General features: G+C 35.7%; 3 protein-coding genes and 1 long non-coding RNA gene across 6 annotated transcripts; 2 read left to right on the plus strand and 2 right to left on the minus strand.

Moving 5' to 3' along the window:
- The first annotated feature begins 4,240 nt into the window (after positions 1-4,240).
- On the plus strand, positions 4,241-7,035 carry LOC117627454. Of its 2 annotated transcripts, XR_004585771.1 has the most exons (3): positions 4,241-4,478; positions 5,567-5,646; positions 6,706-7,035. It is a non-coding gene; the product is annotated as an uncharacterized LOC117627454 (long non-coding RNA). The 2 variants fall into 2 exon arrangements; XR_004585770.1 differs by lacking the exon at positions 4,241-4,478 and having other exon boundaries at positions 4,485-5,646.
- Positions 7,036-13,023: 5,988 nt separating this feature from the next.
- Positions 13,024-14,410, plus strand: LOC117627450. Its single transcript, XM_034359564.1, has 2 exons — positions 13,024-13,695; positions 13,836-14,410. Exons 1-2 carry the CDS (start codon positions 13,159-13,161, stop codon positions 13,923-13,925), a joined length of 627 nt encoding a protein of 208 aa, XP_034215455.1. The 5' UTR covers positions 13,024-13,158; the 3' UTR covers positions 13,926-14,410.
- A 117-nt stretch (positions 14,411-14,527) lies between these two features.
- LOC117627442 (probable receptor-like protein kinase At5g61350) lies at positions 14,528-17,470 on the minus strand. The gene has a single exon (XM_034359554.1). It carries the CDS (start codon positions 17,299-17,301, stop codon positions 14,644-14,646), a length of 2,658 nt encoding a protein of 885 aa, XP_034215445.1. The 5' UTR covers positions 17,302-17,470; the 3' UTR covers positions 14,528-14,643.
- Positions 17,471-18,208: 738 nt separating this feature from the next.
- Positions 18,209-25,401, minus strand: LOC117627445 (LON peptidase N-terminal domain and RING finger protein 1). Of its 2 annotated transcripts, XM_034359557.1 has the most exons (18): positions 25,029-25,401; positions 23,972-24,073; positions 22,886-22,968; positions 22,671-22,755; positions 22,482-22,568; positions 22,187-22,248; positions 21,851-22,044; positions 21,699-21,759; positions 21,066-21,243; positions 20,811-20,849; positions 20,637-20,698; positions 20,489-20,525; positions 20,159-20,208; positions 20,000-20,069; positions 19,416-19,491; positions 18,847-18,926; positions 18,699-18,767; positions 18,209-18,463 (listed from the first exon to the last, which is right to left on the minus strand). In XM_034359557.1, exons 1-18 carry the CDS (start codon positions 25,101-25,103, stop codon positions 18,404-18,406), a joined length of 1,470 nt encoding a protein of 489 aa, XP_034215448.1. In that variant the 5' UTR covers positions 25,104-25,401; the 3' UTR covers positions 18,209-18,403. The 2 variants fall into 2 exon arrangements, with proteins under 2 accessions (XP_034215448.1, XP_034215450.1); XM_034359559.1 differs by lacking the exon at positions 23,972-24,073 and having other exon boundaries at positions 25,029-25,354.
- Between the last annotated feature and the right edge of the window lie 488 nt (positions 25,402-25,889).

The following is a 25,889-nucleotide window of genomic DNA, read 5'->3' on the forward strand; positions in this document are numbered from 1 at the left end:
TGACGTTAGAGAAGAAGACTGAAAGAAGAAAGGAGTAGAACCCTTTCTAGCCTCTAGGACATTCATTTCCGTACATGATAGTGTGGAAGAAGAAACGCGTCGGCTGAAACCCCAATGCATCTCTCTCCTCTATTTATCTCTCCGCCCCTGGTTTAAAAGCTTGAACAAGGTTTATCTCTGGTTGATCTAGTGGTTTATGAATTGGAAAAGCTTTTCCGGGAACAATTTTATGCAGAAATTTCTTTTTATCGCCATAATGAAGTCTTATTTCTATTTTGACCACTCATTTTTCTGTAGCTTGTATATTTTGCCAAACTTTTCATTTGTAGTTTTTATAAATTTTGCTGAATAAAACACGTACATATTTAGGATTTAGGGCATTATGCATTTCATTCGTACTTTTTCATGCATTGCCCTCTCTAATAATGAAAGCTTCTTTTGGTGCTATGTTGAGAATTCTTAGCTATGGAGGTTCTTTTCAGGATTGCTTAATGAATTGTCTAACTAATTACAATGCTCATATCACAGTTTCTAGCTTTGAGCAAAATCTTACTATTTGTTGGCAGATTTGGGAGTCCATAAATCATTGCATCTTCGACGTATATGCACTCATCCAGAAAAAGTTTGACAGTTGTTGCTCGCGCTTGTGTTGAGTTCTTCTGGCATGGTACTTCTTCTGTATCAACTACTAATTCGGGGAGATCTCGTGGCCAAACTACTCCAATCAGATGGCTTCCGCCCAAGCCCCCATTTCTCAAGATGAACTTTGATGGTTCTGTTAAAGCTTCTTCTTCGTTTGCTTCGGTTTTGGTTATTAGAGATCGATGCAGGAGAAACATAACCAAGATTGCTCCATGTGCCCGTGGCTAAGGAATAAACCTCAGCTAGAGTTGGCTGCTCATCGTCCTCCAATAAAGTCACAAGTTGCACAACCTTATAGTCATTGGTCATAGCATCAAAACCAAACCCAAGAGAAGCATTGTTCTTACCATGCGACTGAAAGGTAATACCAGGCCTCGGAAGGGTCACCAACTTTCTAATGGTTGGGTTCCATATAAAGAAGTTGTAAGCATATTAGCATAAGAGGGGATATCATCCGCAAGGCAAATTAGCCCATCACAAGTGCCAACCACACGAAGATGTGAATTTCCGAAGTTTTTCTTTGCGGCAATTGGAAATTCGATCTTGGAGTACACATCAAACGCCTGGTTATCATGATGCACAGAGTGAATCTCGTCTTTTACCTTGTGAATGACCTTGTTTTGGTAGTAGGTGAGGCTACAGCTACCAGAAATTCTTTGGAGTAGGAGGAGGTCAATGTCATTCTGGTTAGCAAAGTCCACTGTTGGGCTGAGGTGGGGGTGAATAAAGTTTCGGTTTATGATCATGGACCTCCATGTCTTGCAGATTGAAGTACATTTGATCAGATTAATTAGGATCTCTTGTATGATTTCCTGAGTAAAAGAGCGTGCGCTTCAATTTTCAATTTGATCCCTTGATAATCTATTTATTGTTTGTTTTATGAAAACTATTTTTTTAAATGAACCTATTTTTTCTCTAAATAATGTACCTATTTTTTTCTTTAAATAATGGACCCTTTTTTTCTCTGAATAAAGTACTTGTTTATGAAAAACAATTTGATCATCTTTTTATTGTTTGTTTTATGATTTTTTTTTTAAATGAACCTATTTTCTCTCCAAATAAAGTACCTATTTTTTTTCTCTAATAATGTACCTAGTAAAACAATGTACCTTTTTTTATTTTTAAAATGAACCTATTTTTCCTCTCCAAATAATGTACATATACACATTTATAGGTATATTGTAAAATAATCTACCTATAGTAAATAATGTACTTATATTTTCTGTAAATTATTGTGTACCTATTTTTAATTTATGAAAAATGTACGGTGATTTCAATTACAAAGTAACTGACTTAATTTTTTTTTTAAAAAAATAATTTTGGTAAATAATATACCTATAGTTTAACATTATTGGATATGTAATTTACATATATATATATATATATATATATTTTTTTTTTGTGTTTGCAATTTTAGGGGCGATATGTGAGAGGGAATGACAACTGAAAGAAATGGGATGATTGATATATTATTAATAGGGAGTATTAATTACAATTATGGCAATTAATGAAATGCTTGAAATAAATTATAACTAAAATATGCGGTCTAGTGGCAACGATATAAAAACATAAGAATACTATGACCTCTTATATCCTACTGGTCATTTAAATTTGAAATTGAGTTTTACACATAGATTTATAGAGTGATGGGTATATATCTAGGAAATAGAAAATGGAGGGATCTATATTGGACAATATATATTTAAAAAATTTATATTAAAATATAATATAGTAGCTGAACTTTTAAGTTGTCATGTGCCAAAATAGTACCGCCGTACGGCTATACTCAGATTTTTATTTTTATTTTTATAAAAATAGTGGCTATACTCCATTTTTTCCATCTTTTTTTGAAAAAATAGTATAGACGCTTGGCTTTACTTTTTTGACACGTGGCGCCTAGGCGCTGTGCGGGTTTTTTTTTATAAATATATATATAAATAGTATAGCCAAGCGACTATACCCGGTTTTAAAAATTTTCCTTTTTAAAAAAAAAATAGTATAGCCGCACGGCTTTATTTGTTTGGGATTAAAAAAAAAAATTTGACTGTGCCTTGGGCCAAACGACGGACTAATTTTTTTAAAAAAATAGTATAGCCGCACGGCGTTACTTGTTTGGAGATTAAAAAAATTTTGACTGAGCCTTGGACCAAACGAGGTCGTTTGGCCAGGCTTGTTTTAAAAAAAATGGCGCACAGCTTTGCAGCAGAGCAAGGAAAATAGGCTAGGACTTTCGTCGAGCACCTGGTGTGCACATAAGGAGTCGTTCCGCTGCTGTCCAAGGGGTCCTTCATGGAGTCCATAGAAAAATTTCCAGCATTTCAAGGGGTCGTGCGACCCCTCTTGTCCCAATGTACATCTGCCTCTGCACGCTAGATATTCTTGATCATTGTCACAAAACGTCCCGTGATGGGTCTCTCTATAGCCTTCCAGTTGTACAGTTGTTATGTCACAAGCGATTAGTTGTATAATTGTCCCAAAACTTCCGTGAATGGTCTCTCTGAGAACTTGGGAGTCGTTTTTCTATTGTTACCATATTCTAAAGGATTTCCGTTCTAAAATAAATTTTTATTTATGAGAATAGTTTTGCACACTTTTAACTGCAATGTGTGCTTGCCTTCTCAGCAGGGGTGGGCTTAGAGTTGTGGTTCTCAATCTATATATGGTCTGGAGTTTAATGCACATGTAACAATCAGTTTGCAAAGAACTATGATACTAAATTTCAATAGTCCCATTTGTTTCATCATAGGAGGCCTTTTTTGTCATTTTGTGAACGGCGTTGGCGATGGTACCCAATTTAGGATGATGATTTTAATTTTATTATTGTTGGTGTGAATGATTTGTTTGTGTAAAATTAAGAGATATTTAGTCAAATACCCATTCTTAGCACTAAAACTATAAATAAACCCTACACTATTTAATTTCTATAAACATACCCCAAAAAAACCCAAAAAATAATAGTTGGCCCTATTGAATTTAATTTTAATTATTAAATTACTTTGATACCCCATTGAGTGTTTTGGGCTGTTTTATGAGGTTTTTGGGTTGGGTTTGTTTTAAGAAATCAATGACAGTTTTGTAATTTAAAAGAAGTTAAAAAGCCTTATTGTTATGTTGTAAATGGGTTTTGGGTGTGTTTCTAAAGTCCATTTCATATAGGGTTTTTTTATAATTTAGGCTCCAATATTGGGTATTATAGTGAATCTCCCTAAAATTAACTCTTTTATTAGTCAAAAGTATAGGTGGTATTTAAGGACGGAACCAGGGGTGGTGGCTGGGGTGGGCTCCAGCACAGCCCTATTTTTTCAAAATGGGCCTATATGTGCAATTTAATATAGATAAATTAGAAATCAGCCCAAGACTCTCCACGCGTCAACCCACTGATCCATTAAGCACAATCAAATTCTATATATACTAAAATCCAATGCAACTAAACACTGTAGCTAAGCACAGTAAAATTACGAAAATGCCTCTATTTAAAACTGTACAGCCAGCTTTTCCTTTAATTTTTCACAGTAAAATTGCCATTTTGCCCTTGACTGATTGTTCTGTATTTTTCCCGTTTTGCCCTCTCTTTCCTTGGGATGTAACTAGCGGCTGTTTAGGGTTGGGAGACGTCTGGTTCGTTTTCAACTGGCTGGTTGGAGAGCTACAGGGGTAAAGATGGGAGAGCTGGGTTGGTTCTTCGATGTCTACATCTGGAGGCTTTGACTGTTTTACGCAGCCATCTGCTTAGACCATGAGTTTGCGTTTTCATTGCTCTGATCTTCCAAGGTGCTCATTTTCTGACTCCCTTGGGTTCTATCAGGAAGGGGATTGAATCTCACAGATTAGCTCAGGTATTTCCATCGTTCTTATTATTAATTTTTTTAATCAATTGTCGATTCAATGACTTTGCTCTCTTGGAGAAATCTTAGAAATGGAAATCATTCCCAATTTCTGTTTTGGTTGCCGATAAAACACTGGGAAGTAAAGACCAAGCGTGCTTTAAAATTAAAAAAAATTCATTTTTTAATCTGCTTTTGGTTGATGTATCCTAAATATGGAGAAAAAAAATTAATGATAAAACACAAGGAAAAAAGAAGTGAAGATTAATCAGGTTTCGACAAAATAGAAATTGGGAATAATTAACCAGCAAGCATACTGATAAAGTGCCATCTTCCCTTCTATGTGTACTCTCTTTATGGTTCATGAAACTGTAGTGAAGTATCTGAAATTCAATTTGGTTTAACGATATACCACTTTAAATTTCTCTATCTGATTAATATCATAGTTTGAGATATGCAATAGATTTCTTAGGTTCTGACTTCTGATCTCTTTGCACGATTTGATTGTTAGTTATAGTGTTAGATATGGAATTGATTTTTAGGTTCTGACTTCTGATAGCATTACAGTATTACTATAGGCATCTATAGTATGGAATTGATATCTTCTTGGTTGAATTACTTGCTATTTACTCATGAGATTTGAAGTGTTGTATACTAATGACTGATTTGATTGGAAGCTACAGATTTTGAAATGAGGTATTTCTTCCTTTAAAATGTTTATCAATTATGTTGTTTGATAATTAAAAAAAAAAAAGAGTTTTCTAACCCTAAACCCTCTAATATCTGAGTATATTGTTGAATCTTTTGGGTGTTTTGTTGAGATTCATTTTAGGGTAGAGCTTTTTGTAATTTAACGATAACTATAGAAATATTACGGAGTACCATTGTTTTATTCTATTTTGAGCTTATAAGAGCTGCATATTTGACTTTTGGAATGGGAATTGATTTGAAGAACAAATTTTTTTCAGTTTCAAACCTTATAATCCTGTTTCTATGTTTCCTGTTTGTATTATCTGTTACTGCTCCTTTATCATGTTTTATGGAATATATACATCTACCTTGATTTCCTCTTCCACCTTGATGCAAAATCGAGGTGACAGGGTGTTAAAAGGTTCTTAAGGGAAAGGCCATCCATGGTTGAAGAAGGGCAATGGATATACCATACACCCACCTAAATGAGGTCAGTTTCTTGACTTACTGGTTACCAATTGGTTTGGTAGATTGGCAGGTGTTGTTTGTGTTTATCATTGTGGTTGTGTGTTTGTTTGACTTATGTCTGAAATATATATATATATATATATATATATTCAGCTATTACTTTGTGGTTTTCAAATGCCTCGAAGCCATTCTTTTCAGCTTTAAAATTTTTATTTTCAGTTTATTCTTTTGCTTAATTTTTTGTCTTTGGTTTTTTTAACTGTTTGCTGAAAAACTATGTAAGAGAGTTGAATTTTGCACAGATTTAAATATCTGGGGAATCTTGCATAAATTCATTTACTCATGTTTATTCTTTTGTCTTCCTCATTTAATATTGTTATGCAAGAGAGTGAATTTAACAAGATATCATTTCTATGTCCTCCTGTTTGCGTTGCTATTTATTATACAGGATATCAATTTATTTTCTTTCCTCAGTTTCTTCTCTGTCCTCTTCTTTGTTTTTTATTTGCTTAATCGTTTGCTTTATCACATAACCATTAGGAAAATGTCTTCATTCTCATCTTGACAATAATAACTAATGTTAACACAAGTATTATCTAAACAATTAATATATCCTAAAATTATCAGTTGCAAAATAATGCATACATTGTATGAAATCTTTCTTCTGAACAAAAGCAATGTAGAGATTTTCTTAATTTGATTTTGCTTTTTCCATTTGCCTTCATTTGGAATGGATGAAGATGTACAAGATTGCATCATTGTTCATAGTGAATTGTATTATTTTATTATGCAGAATATTGTTTCAAATGCATGTTCACCCTTAAATCCATATTATCTTTGTGGTTTTCATTAAATTACTACATTTCTTTGGGCACTTCTCTGTCTCTGTGATTCTTATTTTTCATTGTCAAGTAAACATTTTATGTATGATTATCTTGGTAGTGACCTATTGTTTCTTCGTTTAGCATTTTGAACTATTTGAAAATTTTAACTATGTTTATATGAAGATGCTGATACTTCCTTTCAATCATGTGACATATGAATAATAGTCTTTAATTTTCTGAGATTGATTCAATGGCAGCAAAGGAAGATTGATGTAACAATTAGCAGGGAGTTGCTATAGGATTCTATGCAATGAAGTGTTTCCACTACTTCAACAACAAAATAAATGAGGTGGGAACGAAGATTGCTGCATAATTGAAAGAACAGAGGAAATCTGATTATTCAGGAGCTGAATATGGTCATTAAGTCTTCATGCTCAACAAAATCACCCCACTCTGTAAACCGGAATTTGTATGAAGCTAGGTTTCAAATATGTTAATGAGATATGAGTACATGCTGTTTTGTGTAGTATCCTGGTATTTGTAGGTATTTTTAGTGGCGATTTTATATGGTTAATTTTACTTAAAAATACAGGAATGGGTCGACTGTGTAGCAAATGGAGATGCTAGCATGTTGAAAATAAAAATAGATGCGACAGAAAAATAGATGCAAAACCAAATGTTGATATATGCACTGTAGTAGAACATTTGCTTTACAATGGTCCGAAAATGCTTTTTTTTTTTTCTTTAAAAAAAAAAAAGCTATAAAAGCACCACATTAAGAATTATAAACAAAACTAAAGGATTCTTAATGTACTTTATTGCACTTAAGTGAAACATAGAAAATGCCTCCACTTTATTTGACATAGTATTTGTGAGGAGACTTAAATTAATATATATATATAAAAATTACTTTTCTGCATTATCACGCAATTATAGTCCTCCTATTTTACACTGTTAAAGCCTCTTTAGGCCCAAAATTGTGTTTATCATAGTGTTAAGGTAGCACACAATTGCATATAGTCCTCCTATTTTACATTGTTAAAGCCTCTTTAGACCCAAAATTGTGTGTTATCGTAGTGTTAAGGTAGCAAATCATGAAATTGGTCCTTTAATCCTCTAGCAATTTCTTATTAATTGTTTTATTGTCAAACGTGGCTTCTTATATACGAAAGGATTTTCCTCAAATACCACATATTTCCCAAACCCGTCTTCTTCAAGTCAACTATGCTAAAACATTGCAATCAGTTCCTAGAATCACACTCCCAAATTTTATTTCCCCTACCAAAACAAAAATTATCAAATTCAAATCCCCAGTCCCGTTAACCGTATAAGAACGAATTTGAATTAAAACCCTGCAGTAAAAGAACGAACATATCTTTAAACAGAGTTACCCAAATAGCAGCATATCATCTTTACCAAAAAGGAGCTATCCTAAAGCAAAGAAGCGAAGATAACTTTTAGGTTAATGTTTCTTCATTTTGATTTATTGACTTTTTTTTCCTTTTGTGTTGCCTCAAAATTCCTTCACAAAATTCGACTTGGCTATACTACTACGTGTTTTCTGCTCTCTTTCCTTCTGTTTTTTTCCCCCTCAGGCTTCCATGAAATTTTGATTGTTTCAAGAGATCTTGGGTACGAAATCCAAATATGAGAAGCGGTCATTCAACCAAATTGTTTAACGATTCTTCGCTTTAAAGGTATAATTCATGATTGCCTCTCTATTCCTTATACTCTCACTATTTTTTTGGTACTGATTTCTTTATTTTTGTAATGTTTGTTTGTTCATCATTTCTACATTTTCTTTTCTTCCACAACTTTATACACATTTGATGTAATTTCATAACCCGCAGCATCGCGCGGGTCCTTTTGCTTGTTTGGACTCAAAGGCGGAACAAATAATTTTTTAATGGGTAGGCAAACTAAATTTTTAGTTTAAAATCTAATAATTTTTTTATAAAAAAAAAAAATTAAACAAAAAGAAAGAAGCAAACAATCAAAATTATACGCCTATACGTTTATGATCTACACGCAAATTCATTGGTTTAAAAGAACAGAAAAGCCTTCAAGAACACACATATGGTGGGCCATATTGGTTTTTTTTTCTTCAAAAACTTGCCAAAAGGAAGAAGTTATTGCTATTGGCCAATATAGATACATGTTTTTCCATCAAAAGTCAGTGTTTGGACTGCAATTTTCTTGCTTCCCATTCATATTTTTTTTTAAGACAAGGGGAGAGCCCATATGTTGTGACATTGCCATCCACAGCCCACAGCCTAGGCCTTCAGTGAAGCAAAAACAGTGGGCCGTTGCTTTGGACTGCAAAGTCATTCATTCATTCTCTTTTGGAACAATTTTTAATTGCAAGTTTTTCTTGGCGTGAAAATGTCCCGAAGGATAATATTATGGCTTAGGTTAGAATACCAGGATTCTTGGTGGATGGATTGAGTACTGTGATTTTTTGTTTAATTTTTTTTTTAAAAGTAGAATGGAGGAAGCATATGAAGTGATTGAGAGCGACTTGGGAATTGGGATGATATAGCGAAGAAGAATTTTCATGAGACGGTTATGCTAACTTTTATTTTTATCTCAATCATCACGTGACCCATCTAAATGACCATGAGGCACAAGTTGGGAGGGATATGCTAGCTTGCTGAGCAAACTTTATTTTGTTGATGTTACAGGCTTATAGCTCATATCATATAGCAGCTTTTGGTGGTGCATTTTCTCATTTGTGAATAGCAGCTGTAGATGATAAAATTCTCAGGAAACAATATTATAGAGGTCAAGGAGGAAGAAGAAGCAAGAGATCATGCTAGGCAGCAACTTGCTCCTTCAACTGTACAATTTGTGATCTTGTAGTCAGTTACTGCTGCAAGCTCAAATTAGCTAGGATTAACGACTCTCTATCCAAATTAGCTCAAATTAGCTGGTTTAAATCTGACACTTGTTCTTTTTGGTCAAACTTGTCTTACCTCTCCAAAAATAAAAACAAATATTATTGAACGGTTAAGATTGTATATGAATAACAATTGATATATGATCCACACCACAAAAGACGTCTCTATGCAATTTAGCCTATGTTTTTTTTTATGATGTCAACTTTTCTCAATGTTTTACTTTTTTTATTCAGTTACTTACTAAGTTTATATTCATGCTGAGGCAGAGCTTGCCTTTCTATTTTCTATTTTCTATTTTTTATTTTTTATTTTTTATTTTTGGAAACTTGAGGGGCTTGCCTGTCTTTTGCACATAACCCATATAAGACTCATAATTAGAAAATTCCATCTATAATAATAATTGAAATCCAAAACTAACCACAAACTCATAACGTCAAGAAAATATTATAATAACAACTATCTAATTCAGTAGTCAAATAGTTTCATATTCACATTCATTGGTGTGCTTGTAGAGTTCAAGGAGGAAGACTATACAATGCGGATAAGAGATCATGCCATGCACCAACTTAAACAAATAGTTCCATCAACTATACAATTTGTGTGCTTGTACAGTTCATTTTGTAAAGGCTTATTATCACAAAACGTCCCTAAGGTTTACGAAACTATCAGATTGCATCCTTAATGTTTTTTTTTGTCATTCGTGGTCCTCAAAGTTAGCATGCATGATCACAAATGGTCCCTGCCGTTAGGTTCCGTCAAAAACTCCGTTAGTTTGCTGACGTGGCATATATGTATATCACAAAACATCCTTAAGGTTCACACACCTATCACAAATGGTCCTTACGAAATTTTTTTAATTTAAAATTCATAAAATTTTTGTTTTCTTTTTAAAATTTTATGAATTATAATTATTTTAAAATATATATTAAATTTTAAATACATGTGACACTATATTATTGTAGATGTGGGCTCCATATATATGCCACATCAACAAACTAATGAAGTTTTTAAAAAATAATTTAAAATTCATAAAATTTAAAAATGAAAAAAAAACTAAAGGTTTAGGGTTCATAAATGGTCCTCAAGATTAAAATCCTTCTATAAATTGTTTTTTCATTTATAAATAATTTTAAAAAGAAAACCAAAATTTTATGAATTTAAATTTTTTTAAAAAAAATTCGTAAGGACCATTTGTGATAAGTGTGTAAACCTCAGGGATGTTTTGTGATATATATGTATGCCACGATAGCAAACTAATAGAGTTTTTGACAGAACCTAACGTTAGGGACCATTTGTGATTGCACATACTAACCTTGAGGACCATAAGTGACACAAAAAAACATTAAGGATGCAATCTGATAGTTTCGTAAACCTCAGGGATGTTTTGTGATAATAAGCCTTTTGTAAAATGTAAGGTCAGTCTCCCAAGCGAAATCCCAACTTTGGCTCCGAGGGAGTTCCCTTGTTGGAACAAAAGACATTGTTTTGAGTTCTCAAACCCTTTTAAGATGGAGCAATCTTGAATATAGTTGAGTGTGATTAAATTATAAATTATTATAAATTATCAAATCATGGTAATAGTTTCAAATTTTGTAACTAACCTCCAGAACCCCACCTTATAGCTGTTTCAATTTTTTTGTTTTAAAATTAGGTCTCTGTACATAGCTGTGTGGCATCATGTTTTATACCTCTTCTTCTCTAATTGTACATCATGTTATTTCCTTAACAACAGCGTATAACACCATCCAGGTTCTGGAGGTGAGTGTGTGTCTCTGTACATAGCTGTGTGTCATATAAAATCTTAGGAAAAGAAACCCCCTTTTCATAACAATCTCAACCTTGAGTTATCTTTTGAATATAGGTTGCATTTAATCTTAAGTTAGAGAAGAGACAAGGATAAATATTTTCATAGAATTACCAGTGACTTCTTCGAGTAGTAAAGAATACGAGGTACCGATTGGTGCAATAGTAATGATGCTCATGGATGGGAATCGTGTCAATTATGAAGCAGAAGAAAAGTGCACAAACAACTACTACTTTGGGCGACAATATGCAAAATTGATCGTTTGGGAAACCACTTACCATTCCTGAAGAAAGGTTGTGCAGTTGGTTTTCTCCCAGCAAGATGTGTTGCTAGCTGAAGCTCTCCAAGTTCCAAAAGACCAGTATTTGCCAACAATCCAGTCATTAAAGAAGTTTAAAGTTCACTATTTCCTTCATATTATTGGATAGTGGGATTGAACCCCTCACTCAAACTCAACCCACAACCTCCTCATTTCTGTACTGCTACTAGCACGCTATTAGATCTTCAAAAAGTGTCCTCTTTGACAGCCTTTTTTGGGGGTGTCGAAGGAATGAAGATTTTACTACCATAGCAAGTTACAAACAAGCCCAATACAACAAACAAAACAATAAACAAAAGCACAACTAAACAAAATAAAAGTCCAACTATAATACATTCCCAACACAACAATAAACCCTAAGACACACACAAACCCTAAAATCACACCCAAGAGTTCTTGATTTTGTGGCCTTTTATTGTGACCCTGGTTTCGAATTCCTTAGAGTTCTTGATTTGGCAAATGTTGATGTGACTCGAGCAGTTGTTTAGTTTTGTTGTCTAATTGTCCAATTCTTGGAAGATTATCAGTGTATGGTGCCACTAGACATTGTCCTTGCCTTAGAAGCATTAAGATTTATGATGCAAACCTTGTGTCATTTATTTATGTCGGGCTGGTAATGGATCGTGTCATGTCAAGATAATAAACATGTCAAGAATGCTCAACCAAAATCCGGCCTATTTAATAAACGTGTTGTAGCGGGTTCGAGTTGTGTTGAGCATGTTATTAAACAAATAACATGTTTAATAAATTATTAAACGTGTCACATGTGTTAAGAGGAGATTGAATTCAAAATGGAGATGAGAATTAGAATGAGGAGATCTGACTTAGGCTAAAGGTTTTCTTTTGAAAGGGTTGCAATCCACTATCCTAGGTGGAATAGAATATAATATGCCAATACACGCATGCCACATATTAATTATTAATAATAAGTAATAAAAAATAAGTAGTATATGTGTCAAGTGGGTCAATTCAGGGGTTGGCGGGTTGACTCTAAATTCGGTTCATTTAATAAACGAGTTGTGTTGTACCCGTCCATTTATGAAATCATCAAGTCCGACTCGAGTTCACGTCCCTATCTCATATAGGATAGGGCCGGGCTTGTGTTGTGCCACTAAATGAGCCGATATGGGCCTGCTTCAAACTTGACTTATGTATTGTATTTTTCTTGTAACTTTTTTTACAACTTCATTTTAAGTTTTTTTTAATATATTCATATGTATATACAAACAAGATTATTATTTGTTGAAAAAAGAGGCCAATAACTTTATTTGAAAAAAGGCTAGATTATTATTTAGGTTTTAAAAATTGAAAATTGAAAAATAAAACTTTAATATATATTATTAAAGAAAAGAAATAGACTTAGGAGTTTTAAAAGGGCCGGCCCGACTTGCACAGCCCATGACGAACTACTGGCCAACTCGGCTCATTAGGTTGAATTATCTTGTCCTGGCCCGCCTAAAGATATGAGCCGAGCCATGTCGGGCCTTAACTTTGCCATGTCATTAATTTAACGGTGAAATTGACGAACAGCGTAATCTGGTCAAATTTAGAGGCATTGGGTATCAAATTGATCAAATAGATGAAATTGAAACCTCTGGTCCATTTCGATGAAGTAAAGACACACCATCGGAGGACGGAGGCGATCCTTTGCTTCCATTGTGTTTTCTTGAGTCTTGCAGCGAAGTGAAAAATGGTGGGCGAGCACTTTGCTCCAGAGGGCTTCGAATTCAAACAAATCCCCAAAACCCATTTGAAGGAATGCTCCATGGTCGCCATCAGAGACTCTCCTCTCTCATCCTACAATGACTGCTCTGTCTTCCCTCCAATCAACCACGAAAATCTCCACCTTCCATCACAACCCAATAAACAACACTCTGACCCATTATCGCCATCGCCATCTTCTCCATCACTATCATCTTCTTCGTCATCGTCGCTGTCCTCTTTTTCACCTTCCGATTCCGATGAATCAGGCCCGGTTTCACCGTTATCGTCAGGTAGGCAGGTCCGGAAACCTGGTCAAGGCACCACCTGGATAGGAATTCGGGTTGAAGTAGTGCGTTCGAAGCTTTTTGCCATGGCTTCCTCATTTGGGTTCGATAAAGTTTGGTGCTTTGCCTCTGGCGCGGGCATGGCGGCTGGGGTGTTCATATTGTTGTCCTTGTACTTGCGCGCTCGGCAAAGGCGGTATCGGAATCATTTGAAATTGATTGTGAAAGAGAAAGATGAGGTTAGCTGATCATCCATGTTCTTGTGTGAAATTTTATTGACTTTTGTGTGTTCGTAGAAATTTGATTTGCCCAACAATGAAAAAGCTGATAACTATATTTTCAATATAGTCTCCTTATTGTTGATTTGGTGCATTTGCAGAAAATTAATAAACTCCTGCACCAAATTGCTCAGATGAACGAAGTTCTGGTAGCTCGGCATAGAGTTCTGGCTTCAAAACTGGCTAATTGACTTAAAGAAATACAACATCATTAGCTGCTGAATTGGTGAAATTAGGAAGGCCAGTACAATAACAGAGCTGAAAACATTGGGGGGTTTGCAAATTGCAATAGCAAGCTAATGCTCCAGTCATCTCTAAGGAGAGAGGATCCCAATCTCCCCAATCTCAAGTTGCAATGGCACAAGTTTGAGCTCTGCTAACAAATTTTAGCGGACAGAGTAAGGAACCAGCAGGTCTGGCACCCAAGCTCTAGAGTTAGATGCACAATGTTCCTGGTTTTTGTGACCCAGTTTAAATATATTAGCTTTTGTATATATTTGGTTTGGTCTCTTTATGTGCGTATGTGTTGACAGATTTTAGAATTAATTAAAGTTCGAGCTCGTGAGTTAGCAACAATTCTATGCAGTATAATTTTCCTGGAAAGAGCATTGTGTTTGCGTTTGACAGCGGAAAAAAAGTCACAGATATACAATATGAGGATATTTAAAGCTAAAAACGTACGGAGGATAATGCTATAGATGGATAAAGTTCAAAACAAACTGCTTTGACAACTTAGCAGGTAATCACTAATATTTTACAGAATTATTAAAAACCAAGAAAGAGACCTATCTAGAAGCTTTTCTCAAACATTTTTTTGGGTCGATTTTCACAAACTGGGAACATAAGTAATTCAATCAAAGCCTGCTTCATCACACAGCATAGAACCTGAACAATTGGAAGTGTGGCCAATCACCTCCCCTGGATATTTCCCTTTTGAGCAAACGCAGGAGAACCAATTGTCACTTCAGAATCATCACTCACTCCAACAGCAGAGCCCACAGCAGAGCCTTCCTTTGAGTCATTTTCACTCGATTTTTCCAAAGAAATGAGACTGGAAGTTTTATCTTCTGGAGGATCAATCTGCGAGGCTGCCTCTTGAAGCTGTGAAGCATACTCTAAGTTCCACAATACATCTCCCATGGTAGGCCTATCAACACCATATTCAGCCAGGCATTTCTCTGCAGCTTCTACAAACTTCCTCAGGGAACCAGAGTCGACTGAGCTAGCAATATAAGGGTCAATTATCTTCTCAATCATACCCTTCCTGTGCCATTGCATTGCCCACTCAGCCAAACTCACCTGCTCTCTTGGCAGCGCCGGATTTATAACAGGCCTTGCACACAGTGCCTCAAAAAGCACCACACCAAAAGAGTAAACATCAGATTTCTCAGTAAGCTGTTGCCTCCTGAAATACTCAGGATCGAGATAACCAAAACTACCCTTCACAGCTGTGCTGACATGAGTTTGTTCCAACGTTGGTGCAGCTTTTGACAGGCCAAAATCAGAAACTTTTGCAACAAAATTCTCATCCAGGAGAATGTTTGTTGTCTTTACATCACGGTGTATGATACCTTGTGCTGCACCAGTATGCAGGTAATGTAAACCGCGAGCAGCGCCAATGCAAACCTCAAGCCTTTGTTTCCATGACAATGGTGGTTGGTTTGAGCCATAGAGGTGGTCACGAAGCGGTCCATTAGCCATGTACTCATACACAAGGATCATCTCCGCATTCTCATCACAAAACCCAATTAGTGAAACGAGGTGGCGATGGCGTAGCTTGGAGAGCATGTCCATTTCTGTTCTGAATTCATTAATGCCTTGCTCTGAATTTGGGTTCCCTCTTTTTATAGCAAGCTTAGTACCATCTTCCAACACCCCAAGATACACTTTTCCAAAACCACCAACACCAATCACTACCTTCTCATCAAAGTTTTGTGTTGCATTTTGTAATTGACTGAAGGTGAAGGACCTTCCGTAGCAATTAGTTGAAGAGAAATAGGTTGAGTGACCACTTTTGCTCTTGCGTGAGCCGAAGACGCCTGATCTTCTTGAGCTGCTCTTACTGGAGAATAAGCTAGATTGGCTGGAATGTAGAGGAAGCAGCCATGATGAGAAGCTATTTCTCTTTTCCCAACCTTGAGGTCTTCTTTGCCACCTCACAATAACTACAACAACTAACAACATTGCTGTCAAACCCATTCCCAAGCCAACACCAGCAACTATCTTCATGGTACTTATTCCTGTAGGTCCCTTGTATGACCCATCAACACCGAAAAGACCATCCAAGCTATCCGCTATGTTGCTCATCTTTAGGATCTCCAATCCATTAAGAAGTGCATCCTGAGAGCCTGACTGAGTACTACCGGGACCAACCTGAACCCGTATGGTATTATTTTCACTGGAGATTGATGTGGCGTTGAGCACAAAATCTTTGTAATAAGCAGTGGAAAGGGCACCCGTGAGTGAAGAAAGGTCAAGATTGGACACGGCCGACATCCCATTGACATATACGTTGAAATACAAAGTATTAAGGGCCTTGCTCACAACGTCACTAAAATGCATTCTGATCAAATAGGAAAAGTCCTCTTCAACATTCAACTTCCAGGTGAGGTTAAAATTTTGTTGACTTGTAGCAGAGTCTTTCATGTGTTGAGCGGATGCATAAACCAAATTAGGGGCGATCAACACAGTAGCCCCACTCTGTGGATACTTGATGGCTTTGGGAGCCACAGACACATTTTGAGTTCCTTGTGGAAATGCATTATATGCATTATCAGGCTCCCAAGTCCTTGACAATGTGTCATTTGCAGGAGATAGCAATGGACCTCCAACATTTAACCGGTATCGAACTTGAAAAGCATAATTAGATAAGCCATTGAAGTCACCAACCGGTGAAACTGATGTGGCTGAATTATTGAACAGAGTATCAGGAGCAGAGACAACCTCAATAGCATTGACAAATGCACAGGATTTTTTCTTGGGACTGAAATGGAGAGAAATCCGATTTTCTGTGACATTGAGAATGTACTCTTTAAACACCAAGGTGGTACTGTCTGTCACAGAGAAGTCGTGCAAAAGAACATACTTATCTGTGTTTACTGTGAAAACAGCGCTTGTCAAATTATATGTTTCGTGTGGAAGTGGATAGAAGTAAAGCCTAATCCAATGCTGGCCTGGTTTGTTAATGTAGAAAGTGTAGGTGGATTTTTCAGAGAAAATTCTTGCAGTGCGATACAAAGGCTGAGAGGAAGATGCTATATTGGAAGAGGCATTGGCAGTGATTGAATCAACTGAAGCCTGCACATCTTCGTTTGTGGACAAGAGACTAGACGTGTCACGGTCCGATTTGAATGTCCTGCCATCATTGAGTTTGGTTTGTTGTGACGAGCCACAGTCGATGAGAAAATTATCAGGAGGAGAGAATGTGGCTGTAAGAGGAGAAGAGTCATTGCCTTTGGCGGAAACAAAGCTTGTGAGGCTGAATGTTAATACGCACAGGAGAAGGAAAAGAAAGGGTAGGGAGGAGAAGGGCTGAGGCATTGATGCCCCATTTATCTCTCTCCCCATTGATGTCTATGATGGTGCAAATTAAGGAGGAGGAAATGACGGTGTCAATGGCAGTGGTGGCGGCAATGGAGGATAGATCATAGTAATAGAATTGGGCCAAAAAATGCAAGAGCTCAACTCCAGAACAAGGAGGTTGGTGGGGTTATGAGGGAGAGAAGGTATACGTGGATTTCGGGCATGTACGAATGTACAAAAATGCTTAGACAGTTGGAGGAAACAGAAAGAGAAGATGGAGATGAGAAAGGATGTTGTTGGAAGCAAGAAAGGGGAAAACGTGCAGAGATGTTTGTTGTGGTATTGTTTTGTTTGTTTTGTCTGTTTGAGTTTGTGATGAATGAGAGAGACTTGGTAAAACAAAGGGAGAGGAGTTGAGAGGGAAGCGAGCTATGCGTTGGGCCCTCAAAGCAACTAAGATTGTCATTGTAATATTTTTACTAGGACAAGCCTTATCCTCAACACAAAATTATATAGTGGCAACGTGGTGGTTTTGGACGTAAACACAATTTCAACAAAATTATGGTTGCCACATTTTAGACTCATATATTAGGGGTATTTTATATTTTATACTCATATATTAGATTAGGGGTATTTATTTGAAAATAAGAATTGGAGCATGCATACTAGGTTTGCAGGCAACCAGCCTTAAGTGTTTCCCATGTAGAACGGAGATGGGCGGCTTCGAAAAGGTTAGCAAATAAACAAAAGAAAATGCAGGCCAATGTTGGTTGGTTCGAATCTTAATTATAAGTCAACTGTTGAACTTGTAGAAAAGTACAGGGTTGGCACCAAAGCATTGTTGTGTAACCAGGAATTTTCTTGTTTTGATCTAAACATTTTGCATCTCCATTGCACAGTTTTTGAGACCAGAAAATCAAATGACTAATGCTAATATAATACGACAGAGAGCAAGAATAAAAAATGGATTTTATTTATGAGATATGATATAGGTTAAACCCATAAATACAACAAAAAATAGGGATCCACCAACATTTTGTGGATCAAAGAATGTTGAATTTAAGAGAATAAAATTGCTTGTATAAGAATTTACTTTCTAAAGTGTATCCATCATAATTATGAACTAAACTCAATTACAGCCTTTTTCTCATTGCACTTGACAACCCTGCTCTTCTGCTCTGAGATATATCAGTCCACGTTGTATTCTCTGCAGATGAAAAATTGGATACAAAACAATCTAATGAGACAACGAAGAGAAGTTTGCAGCTCTGTTTTGAAATAAATTGAAGGTACCATAGGTCATATGGCATTGATTTACGAACTATTATAAATGAGATTTCAAACAACATGTGTTAGATGAGAAGTAGCATCTCATTCTTACATATACCACACCCACGTGCACCTGAAATTCCCAATGTGAAGAGGGGAGAAAAGTGCAATACCTCTCTTGTATCTCGCAAGCGTAGGAGATCCAACCTTTCATTTGGACGCCGGTTCGATAAAGAAGCAAGCTGCATCCAATCATACATTAATACCGGCAATCACAGCCCACAATATACTCAATTTTAATAAAGAGAAATATAAGGTTACCCAGAAGCTGAAGCACTCAGGATCTTGTACTGAAGGCATCATCGCTTCCATGCCGAGAAGTCTCTCAAGTCGTCTTCGATCTGTAAAGAGATACTATCATACATCAAAAGGGCGCATAGGGATACTGAACACAAGAACAATCTTATGTACATTGGCATTACATATAGACTGAAAATTTTCATGGCTTGAATAAGGACAAATTGTCACAAGTAAATAAGATCTGTTGATCTAGAGATAAAGATCCTCCCCAAATGTTCCAAGCAGAAGCTTCCTAAAGATGAAATCTGAACGTGACAGACATTTCAGTGGAACAAAAGGTTTAACCTAGTAAAACTAATCTTTCATTTCCAACCATTACAACTGACCACCAAATTGAAACATGCAATCGCAGTCGGGCAGTAATATTCACCCAAAATAATGGAAAATCTGAGTCAGGATATTTGTAATGGTCATCCAAATACCTATTATAGAGGACTAAGAGATTTAACTTATGGAGACACCCATTAAAAAAACAAAAAAGAAGGCAAATTCCAACTTCATTCACTAGATGTCATTCCTGAGCATTTTACCTTGACATGCTGCTCTTTTACCCCGCCCTATCCATAACCGAGCATACTCTGCTGCATTATTTGTCAATTCCTGCAACTGTACAGACATAGAAGTTAAATCATATAGGCGCAACCAAAATGAGGGGGGAAAACATGGAAGAACTTTGTCCTGCATCTTCCTACAGTGATGCATGCTATACTTCAGGTTATTAATACATTAGCTACAGGGCCTTTTAGCAATGACATTATTAGACTTAATTCAGTGACAACTATAATACATTTGAAGATTTACAACCAAATTCCATTAGGTCACGTGTCACATGTAAGCCTTATCCACAACACTTTTAAGCTATGCTTACCGTATCTCAAGTTTTGCCAATTGATGTTGAAAACTACGCAACTTTGCATCTAGAAAAATGTGTGATTAATTTTTTATTTTTTATTTTATTTATAAAAAAAAACTAAAAAGCATTGTTAAGCACCAGATCAAGTTTAACTCAAGCTACTTATTATTTTCTACAACAAAAAATATATAAATAAAATATACAAGAAAAGAGCACACTCCAATAGAGAGATTACAGCAAACCAAATTATCATGAACTTACTTCTACTCTCTCTCTAGACCCTTCTGATGGATATATGTCATGTACCCATTCAATCTCTGCAACACGGTACCTGAAGAGCACATCGAAAGACAAAAATACTGAACAAGAGCTGTAACTAAAGATCAAATGAATGGCTAGACATCTCATAAGACAACTCACCCATCTTGGTCCCAAGATCGAATTATACGAAACCGTCGGCGACTTTCAATCTGCATGAAATAGTATTATTATAAGTATGTGAATGGATCACTAAAAATTTTAAAAAAATTTTAAAAAAACTTCAAACAAAATACGTTCTGACATGGAAATATTTATCATAGATAAGCCCATTAGTTAATTTGCAGCCTCGGGTGTTTAAATAAAGACCAAAAATAAAGGATAATTGTACATTAAATGAAAAGTAGATCAGTTTTAGCATTCATAATGCATTAAAACAATGTAAACAGAGCGCAAAAGTACAGATTGAGGTAAAAGGCACTAGTATCTAACCTCTAAATATAAACGTCCATCTGGAAATGGTTCACACCTACATAAATAATAATTTTTTTCTTTAAAAAGAGGAAGCATGGTGGAGTTTACAAATGACATTCTACATACTAGAAAATTGAGAAGGAAAGGAGGAGGATGAAAGACCTACTCAGTAATTTCCACTTCACAAGCAAAATCAGCTATTGAACCTGTTGAAGAATCAATGATAACCTACAAAATTAAAAAAACAAGCCACAATCAATGAAACTTATACTTTGGGTCAAACTTTATATACCTTAAGAAAGTTAAAAGGGAAAGAAAAGGACCAGTTACAATAATCTACCATTCCCATGCGACGGTTGCCTTCCATTATCCTCCTTACCTGTTGTTTAAGTGACAAGGTACAAGAAAAATCTATGAATATTCAACAAAAACAACAAAACATATGGATCACATGGACTGTAGAAATGTACCAAGTAGGTATATAAAACTTGCCAGATAAGTTTGTCAACATAGTTCTTTTGCAGCAAATGCACTTCTACGTTTAAATATTTTATGAATGTCATATGTGAAAAATATAAACTGCTAACCAACTTACCATAAGTCTATACCGAGGTTCAAAAATGTTTAGCGGAAACTTCTGAAATGGGAGGACAACATCCATTACAAAGAGTGGCATCAAATCAACACCAAAGTTTGTCATTGTATCATTCTCCAACTTCCTTTCGGCAAATTCCTCTGGGAAGTTCTTTTGTATAATGTCATTAAGTGTCACACTGGCAAAAACAAAAAGAAGATATTGAAGATAGACCACAGAACTGAAGCAAACAATCTTGGTAAACTCTGACAGCTATAACACTAATTAAGCACAAAAAATTAGAAAGCACAGATCATGCTGACAAACCTAAAATATATGCCTAGCATTGTATGCATGATGGAAATAAAAGTTTGAATGGCCCCACCAAAATGATTTCCTAAATTCATATTTATAGATTAGTAATTTCATATTACTTGGATATTTTTTATTTCCAAAATCTAGAACCACAAATCCACTAATTGTTATACTCTGTAAAAGTAAGAATGCCAGACTCAATCTATAATAGGTGGAACTCCTGGGGGATGTGCAACCATGCCCATTACAAATAACATAGGTATAGAAAACCATAAAGCAATAATTCTGATGTCAAATAATACAAGCACCACATTCAATTATTATAATATAGCGATTTACCTTATTGCACATGTTCTAGGACTAATGAAAAGAACTGTTCGGCACAAAGGACATTTGTTACCTAGGAAAATTTCACAAGTCAAGGACAAAAAAGGGATTAGAAGATATAGACTAACTCAATTAAATAGAATCAGCAACAGCAAAACACTCACCTCGATCCATTGCCTGAAATAGGCATGAACGACAAAAAGAATGCCCACAAGGAGTTGTGACAGGTTCATATAGTAATTTCAAGCATAGTGTGCAATCAAAGTCATCACTGCGTTCTGCTTTTCTATGGCTTCTCCTCCCTGTGGAATTAGCTTGTATTCTCTCTAAATTCTGAAAACATTCCCGAAGAGGATTGCTACAGAATACCACACAAAAGATAAAATAATATAACATTTTAGAAATTCACAAATTGAATATCATAGCCAGCTGGTATTAAACAATATATACTTAATATCTATGTTCTGTTTATCAGCAAAATGGATACAGTTCTATATTACCTAAAAGGATCAACCTGAAGGCCAGAAAGAATAACATCCCGGGCCATGTCATATCTCTCCAACTGCAAATTAAAATCCATGCAAACCTTAAACTGGGACAATCAATCACTGGCAAACAACTACAGGGTGGAAAAATAATGGTTTTAACCTCTCATCTTCAATATAAGCACAATAACTGTGTAAAAGAGACACATGGCAAGACCAATTTACAAGCAATTAAAAATATCCCGTGGCAACCCCTTTCCTTATAAGGAAAAGGATTTTAAAAATTTTAAAAATAGCAACACATCCTCACCAAAACTAGAGCTTCGGTCTTTAATATGAATGCTTTTTCTGAATTACTTCGAAGGTTCATTAGCTTCTCCACATCCTTTAAAGCAAGCTGAAATAATTGTTTTAAGTTCTTTAGAATGTTACCAATGGCTATCTGGTGAAAAATTAATTTACTTTCCAAATACATAAGAAGTGAGCCAATAAGACATACTTCAGCATGTGTTGTGGGATCCAAACCATTCAGTGCTCTATATTCAGAAGCCGAAGCCGGTATGTGTCTAAGGAATTTACTGATCCTGCTTAAAATGAGTTCAATGGAGCATTTTACCAATAGTATACAAAATTAGATCAAAATCATGTTGAAGGTGCTTGAGAAAGCACAGCACAGACATGAATTGGCATAAAAATTAAGGCAAAAAACTTAACCTGATATAAGCAGCACATCGGTTGCCAAGAATAACAGGATCACATGGTTTAACGTTATTGGCTCTGGAGTAACAATTAATTGCCTGAAAAATTAAACTTGATTCATCAGCCACAGACGAATAAGAACCTAGAGAAGCTAACTGAAAAATATTTCAATCAAAAACTTAAATAAAAATGACTCACGTGAACTTGCACAAAATAAAAAATAAAATGATAAAGTACTAATTAATCACTCTTGTCACCAAGGAAAATGTATCACTAAATTCTAATCTTTAATTTGAAGAAATAAGCATGCCAATAGTGGAAACAGAGCAGCATCAAAGACACCCATAAATGATAATTAGAATCACAATAATAGTACTACACTAATCCTTCTCAAATTTAATATCCTCGCTGGCCTTTGACACTAAACACGGCAAGAAGAAAACCACATTAATATCACAAAAAAGTGGTTAAAAACCTACATTTCCCTTCAGTTGTATAGCGGATATGGCTAGAGATTCAAGCCCTATGCCATATCCTAGACCCACCACCATAAATATTTCAGAAGACTGGCAACCAAGACTGGTCATTCTAACTCCAATAGGCTAAAAGAACATTTACTGATAGACATACAACATTGAGTGAGATACCATGTGTTCTTTTGTCAAAGCTTGTGCAGCATATAATTACCTCTTAAGGGATAAACTTAATGAACACTGACTCTCTGCTTCTCATCTACTCCTCTAAGAATCTCATATCAACGATATCTACACGAACACAATCACCATTTCCAATAAAACTAAGGTTACTTAAAGCCCCGGTCATCTACAGAAATCCACATATAGAATGGAAGAAAATTACAATAACCTCTCATATCAGTCCTTAAAACTCAAATGGTTAGCTAATACCATACTAGGTAACTCCAAAGACAAGGTTTCCTCGAATAGTTGCCACAAATAAAGAGGCCTACTATGAGCATCGCCCCAACATTTCCTCCCCCCAAAAAGCTGAAGCTGATTATTTCAAAAAATAAGATAAAGAATCCCAAATAAAGAAACCAATACATACACATGCATATGAAAATGATTAATGCTCAAATGTCACCTCTTCAAAGCGGTTCTCTCGAAATGCCTGATTTCCATTCTTCACAAGATCAAAAACATGACTAAATATGTCCCAGGGCAATGATGGCTCTCCTTCATTAGCCTGCATTTCGGACATTTCCGTACCATCAGACTCACAAGTCCTAAATTGTTAACAGAATAATACATTATCATCTTAAAACTAAAATCAAATTTACCATTTGCAATGTTTTTCCCTGACTTTAAACTAGTAACATATTACGAACCAAAGTTTAATCTCTTATATTCTTCACTTGAGTCTCACATAAATTAGAAATCCACCTAACTAATTCAGAAAAGCTTAAAAAGGATTGCCCTTTTTTACTTTTTATTTTTTATAGAGATATTGCACCTAATGAAGCAGCTACAGGACCACATATAATTACATGAACAGGCTCCAGTTTAAGTTCTTACACTCACATATATAAACTGCTTAATATTCCAAAATCTAAAGTAACATCTTTAATAGTTCGAAAGAACTAAAAAAAACCAATCAAATGCACCAGTTTTATGAACCAATGAAAAAAGAATACAAATTTCACATGATAATTCATTTTCTTAAGATTACTAACTAACCAAACAGTTGGATACAAAGGAAAGAAAATAAACAAACTTAATAAGCTTGTTTTTCGGTAAAGTCTTCACAGCAACAAAACATTTTAAAAGAAAACTACAATCGAAACAAACAAACCACGAATCCAATTGTTTATGAAAACTCCGTTCTCGGAGTTCGTTCTCCAAGAAAATGCCGACAAAACATAAGAAACTTCAACTTCTCCACCTAAGTTCCAATTACATGTAGCAAGCACAGTTGAGCTAAATTTTCTTGTTTCCTCCACTCCCACAGCTTAAAAAAAATATTTAAAATATTTAAAAAATCCTTTTCCCCACATTTTCTTATATTTATCAAATTAAAAAATCACGTTTTCCTCGAAAAAATAAACATAATTCCAGTAAACAAATTACTCAATTTCTTCCTGGTTTCCCGACATTTTCTCAGCAACCAAACAAGAGAAACCACAGCACAAACGCACACTCACCGAAATGTAGTCTTCCACGTCACCAGGCACGTCCGTGCCGAACCCGGAGGACGAAGGCTCTGCCTCGTCAGACATTGAGAGAGCCCAATCCAATCGAATCAACGCAGCAGCAGAAACCGAAGAAGAAAAAAAAAAACCGAAGCTTGAGTTGAGAGAGAGGCTCAAGACCGAGTCTTTGAAGCTTGGAAGCGCTTATAGAGAAGCGAAATGGCTGTGACTGCAAGCGCAAGCTCCGTGTTCGTTTCTCTGTCCCTTCATTTCACTCGCGGACCACATTCCTCTACGTCTCTCTCTCGGCTTTTCGCTTTTTACTACTTGCTGACCTCTCTCTCTCGTTGCTTCCAAACTCGCAGATCCTCTGTGGCCCGTCCTATTTAAAGCAGAGAGCCTGAGTTGACAAATGAAGACTTGCACACGTGACTCGATCGGATTAGCCGAGGCCGGGGAAAATTATGTTTAATAATATTCTCTTCTTTGGTTAGAGAAGATTAATTAATGGTAATGAATATGATTAGAGAGCACAGTCTCGATCTCTTGGACCACAGGAGTTCAAAAGATTGTGGTCATCCACCGTTAGATATTAATTCAATAATTCCAAATGATATATATAAATGCAATATGACATAAATAATTATTACCCGATTCAAGTCAACCGTTGAATTTATATCCAACGGTGAGTGATCATAAATCTCTTAGACTACAGGAGTCCAAGAGATCAAGACTGTTAGAGAGCATTGTATTTGAACGTGTGGAGTGATGAGATGATGAGTTGGGGACAGACGTTAAAAAGCCGTCTTGATGCCGTTGGTTGGTTGGTTGAAACGGCAACCGACTTACAAATACCATAAGACAACACATTTC

The sequence above is a fragment of the Prunus dulcis genome, chromosome 5 (assembly GCF_902201215.1).
Source record: "Prunus dulcis chromosome 5, ALMONDv2, whole genome shotgun sequence".
Taxonomy (NCBI): Eukaryota; Viridiplantae; Streptophyta; class Magnoliopsida; order Rosales; family Rosaceae; genus Prunus; species Prunus dulcis.

Bases quoted from the DNA above. Each gene is read 5' to 3' on its own strand.
- LOC117627445 (XM_034359557.1), bottom strand. From the start codon at position 25,103: ATGTCTGACGAGGCAGAGCCTTCGTCCTCCGGGTTCGGCACGGACGTG. The intron at 20,526-20,636 runs GTAGGTCTTTCA...TTATTTATGTAG, and splicing joins TGTGAAGTGGAAATTACTGA to GTGTGAACCATTTCCAGATG. The intron at 18,768-18,846 runs GTAACCTTATAT...GATTGGATGCAG, and splicing joins CTGAGTGCTTCAGCTTCTGG to CTTGCTTCTTTATCGAACCG.
- LOC117627450 (XM_034359564.1), top strand. From the start codon at position 13,159: ATGGTGGGCGAGCACTTTGCTCCAGAGGGCTTCGAATTCAAACAAATC. The intron at 13,696-13,835 runs GTTAGCTGATCA...GTGCATTTGCAG, and splicing joins TTGTGAAAGAGAAAGATGAG to AAAATTAATAAACTCCTGCA.
- LOC117627442 (XM_034359554.1), bottom strand. From the start codon at position 17,301: ATGGGGAGAGAGATAAATGGGGCATCAATGCCTCAGCCCTTCTCCTCC.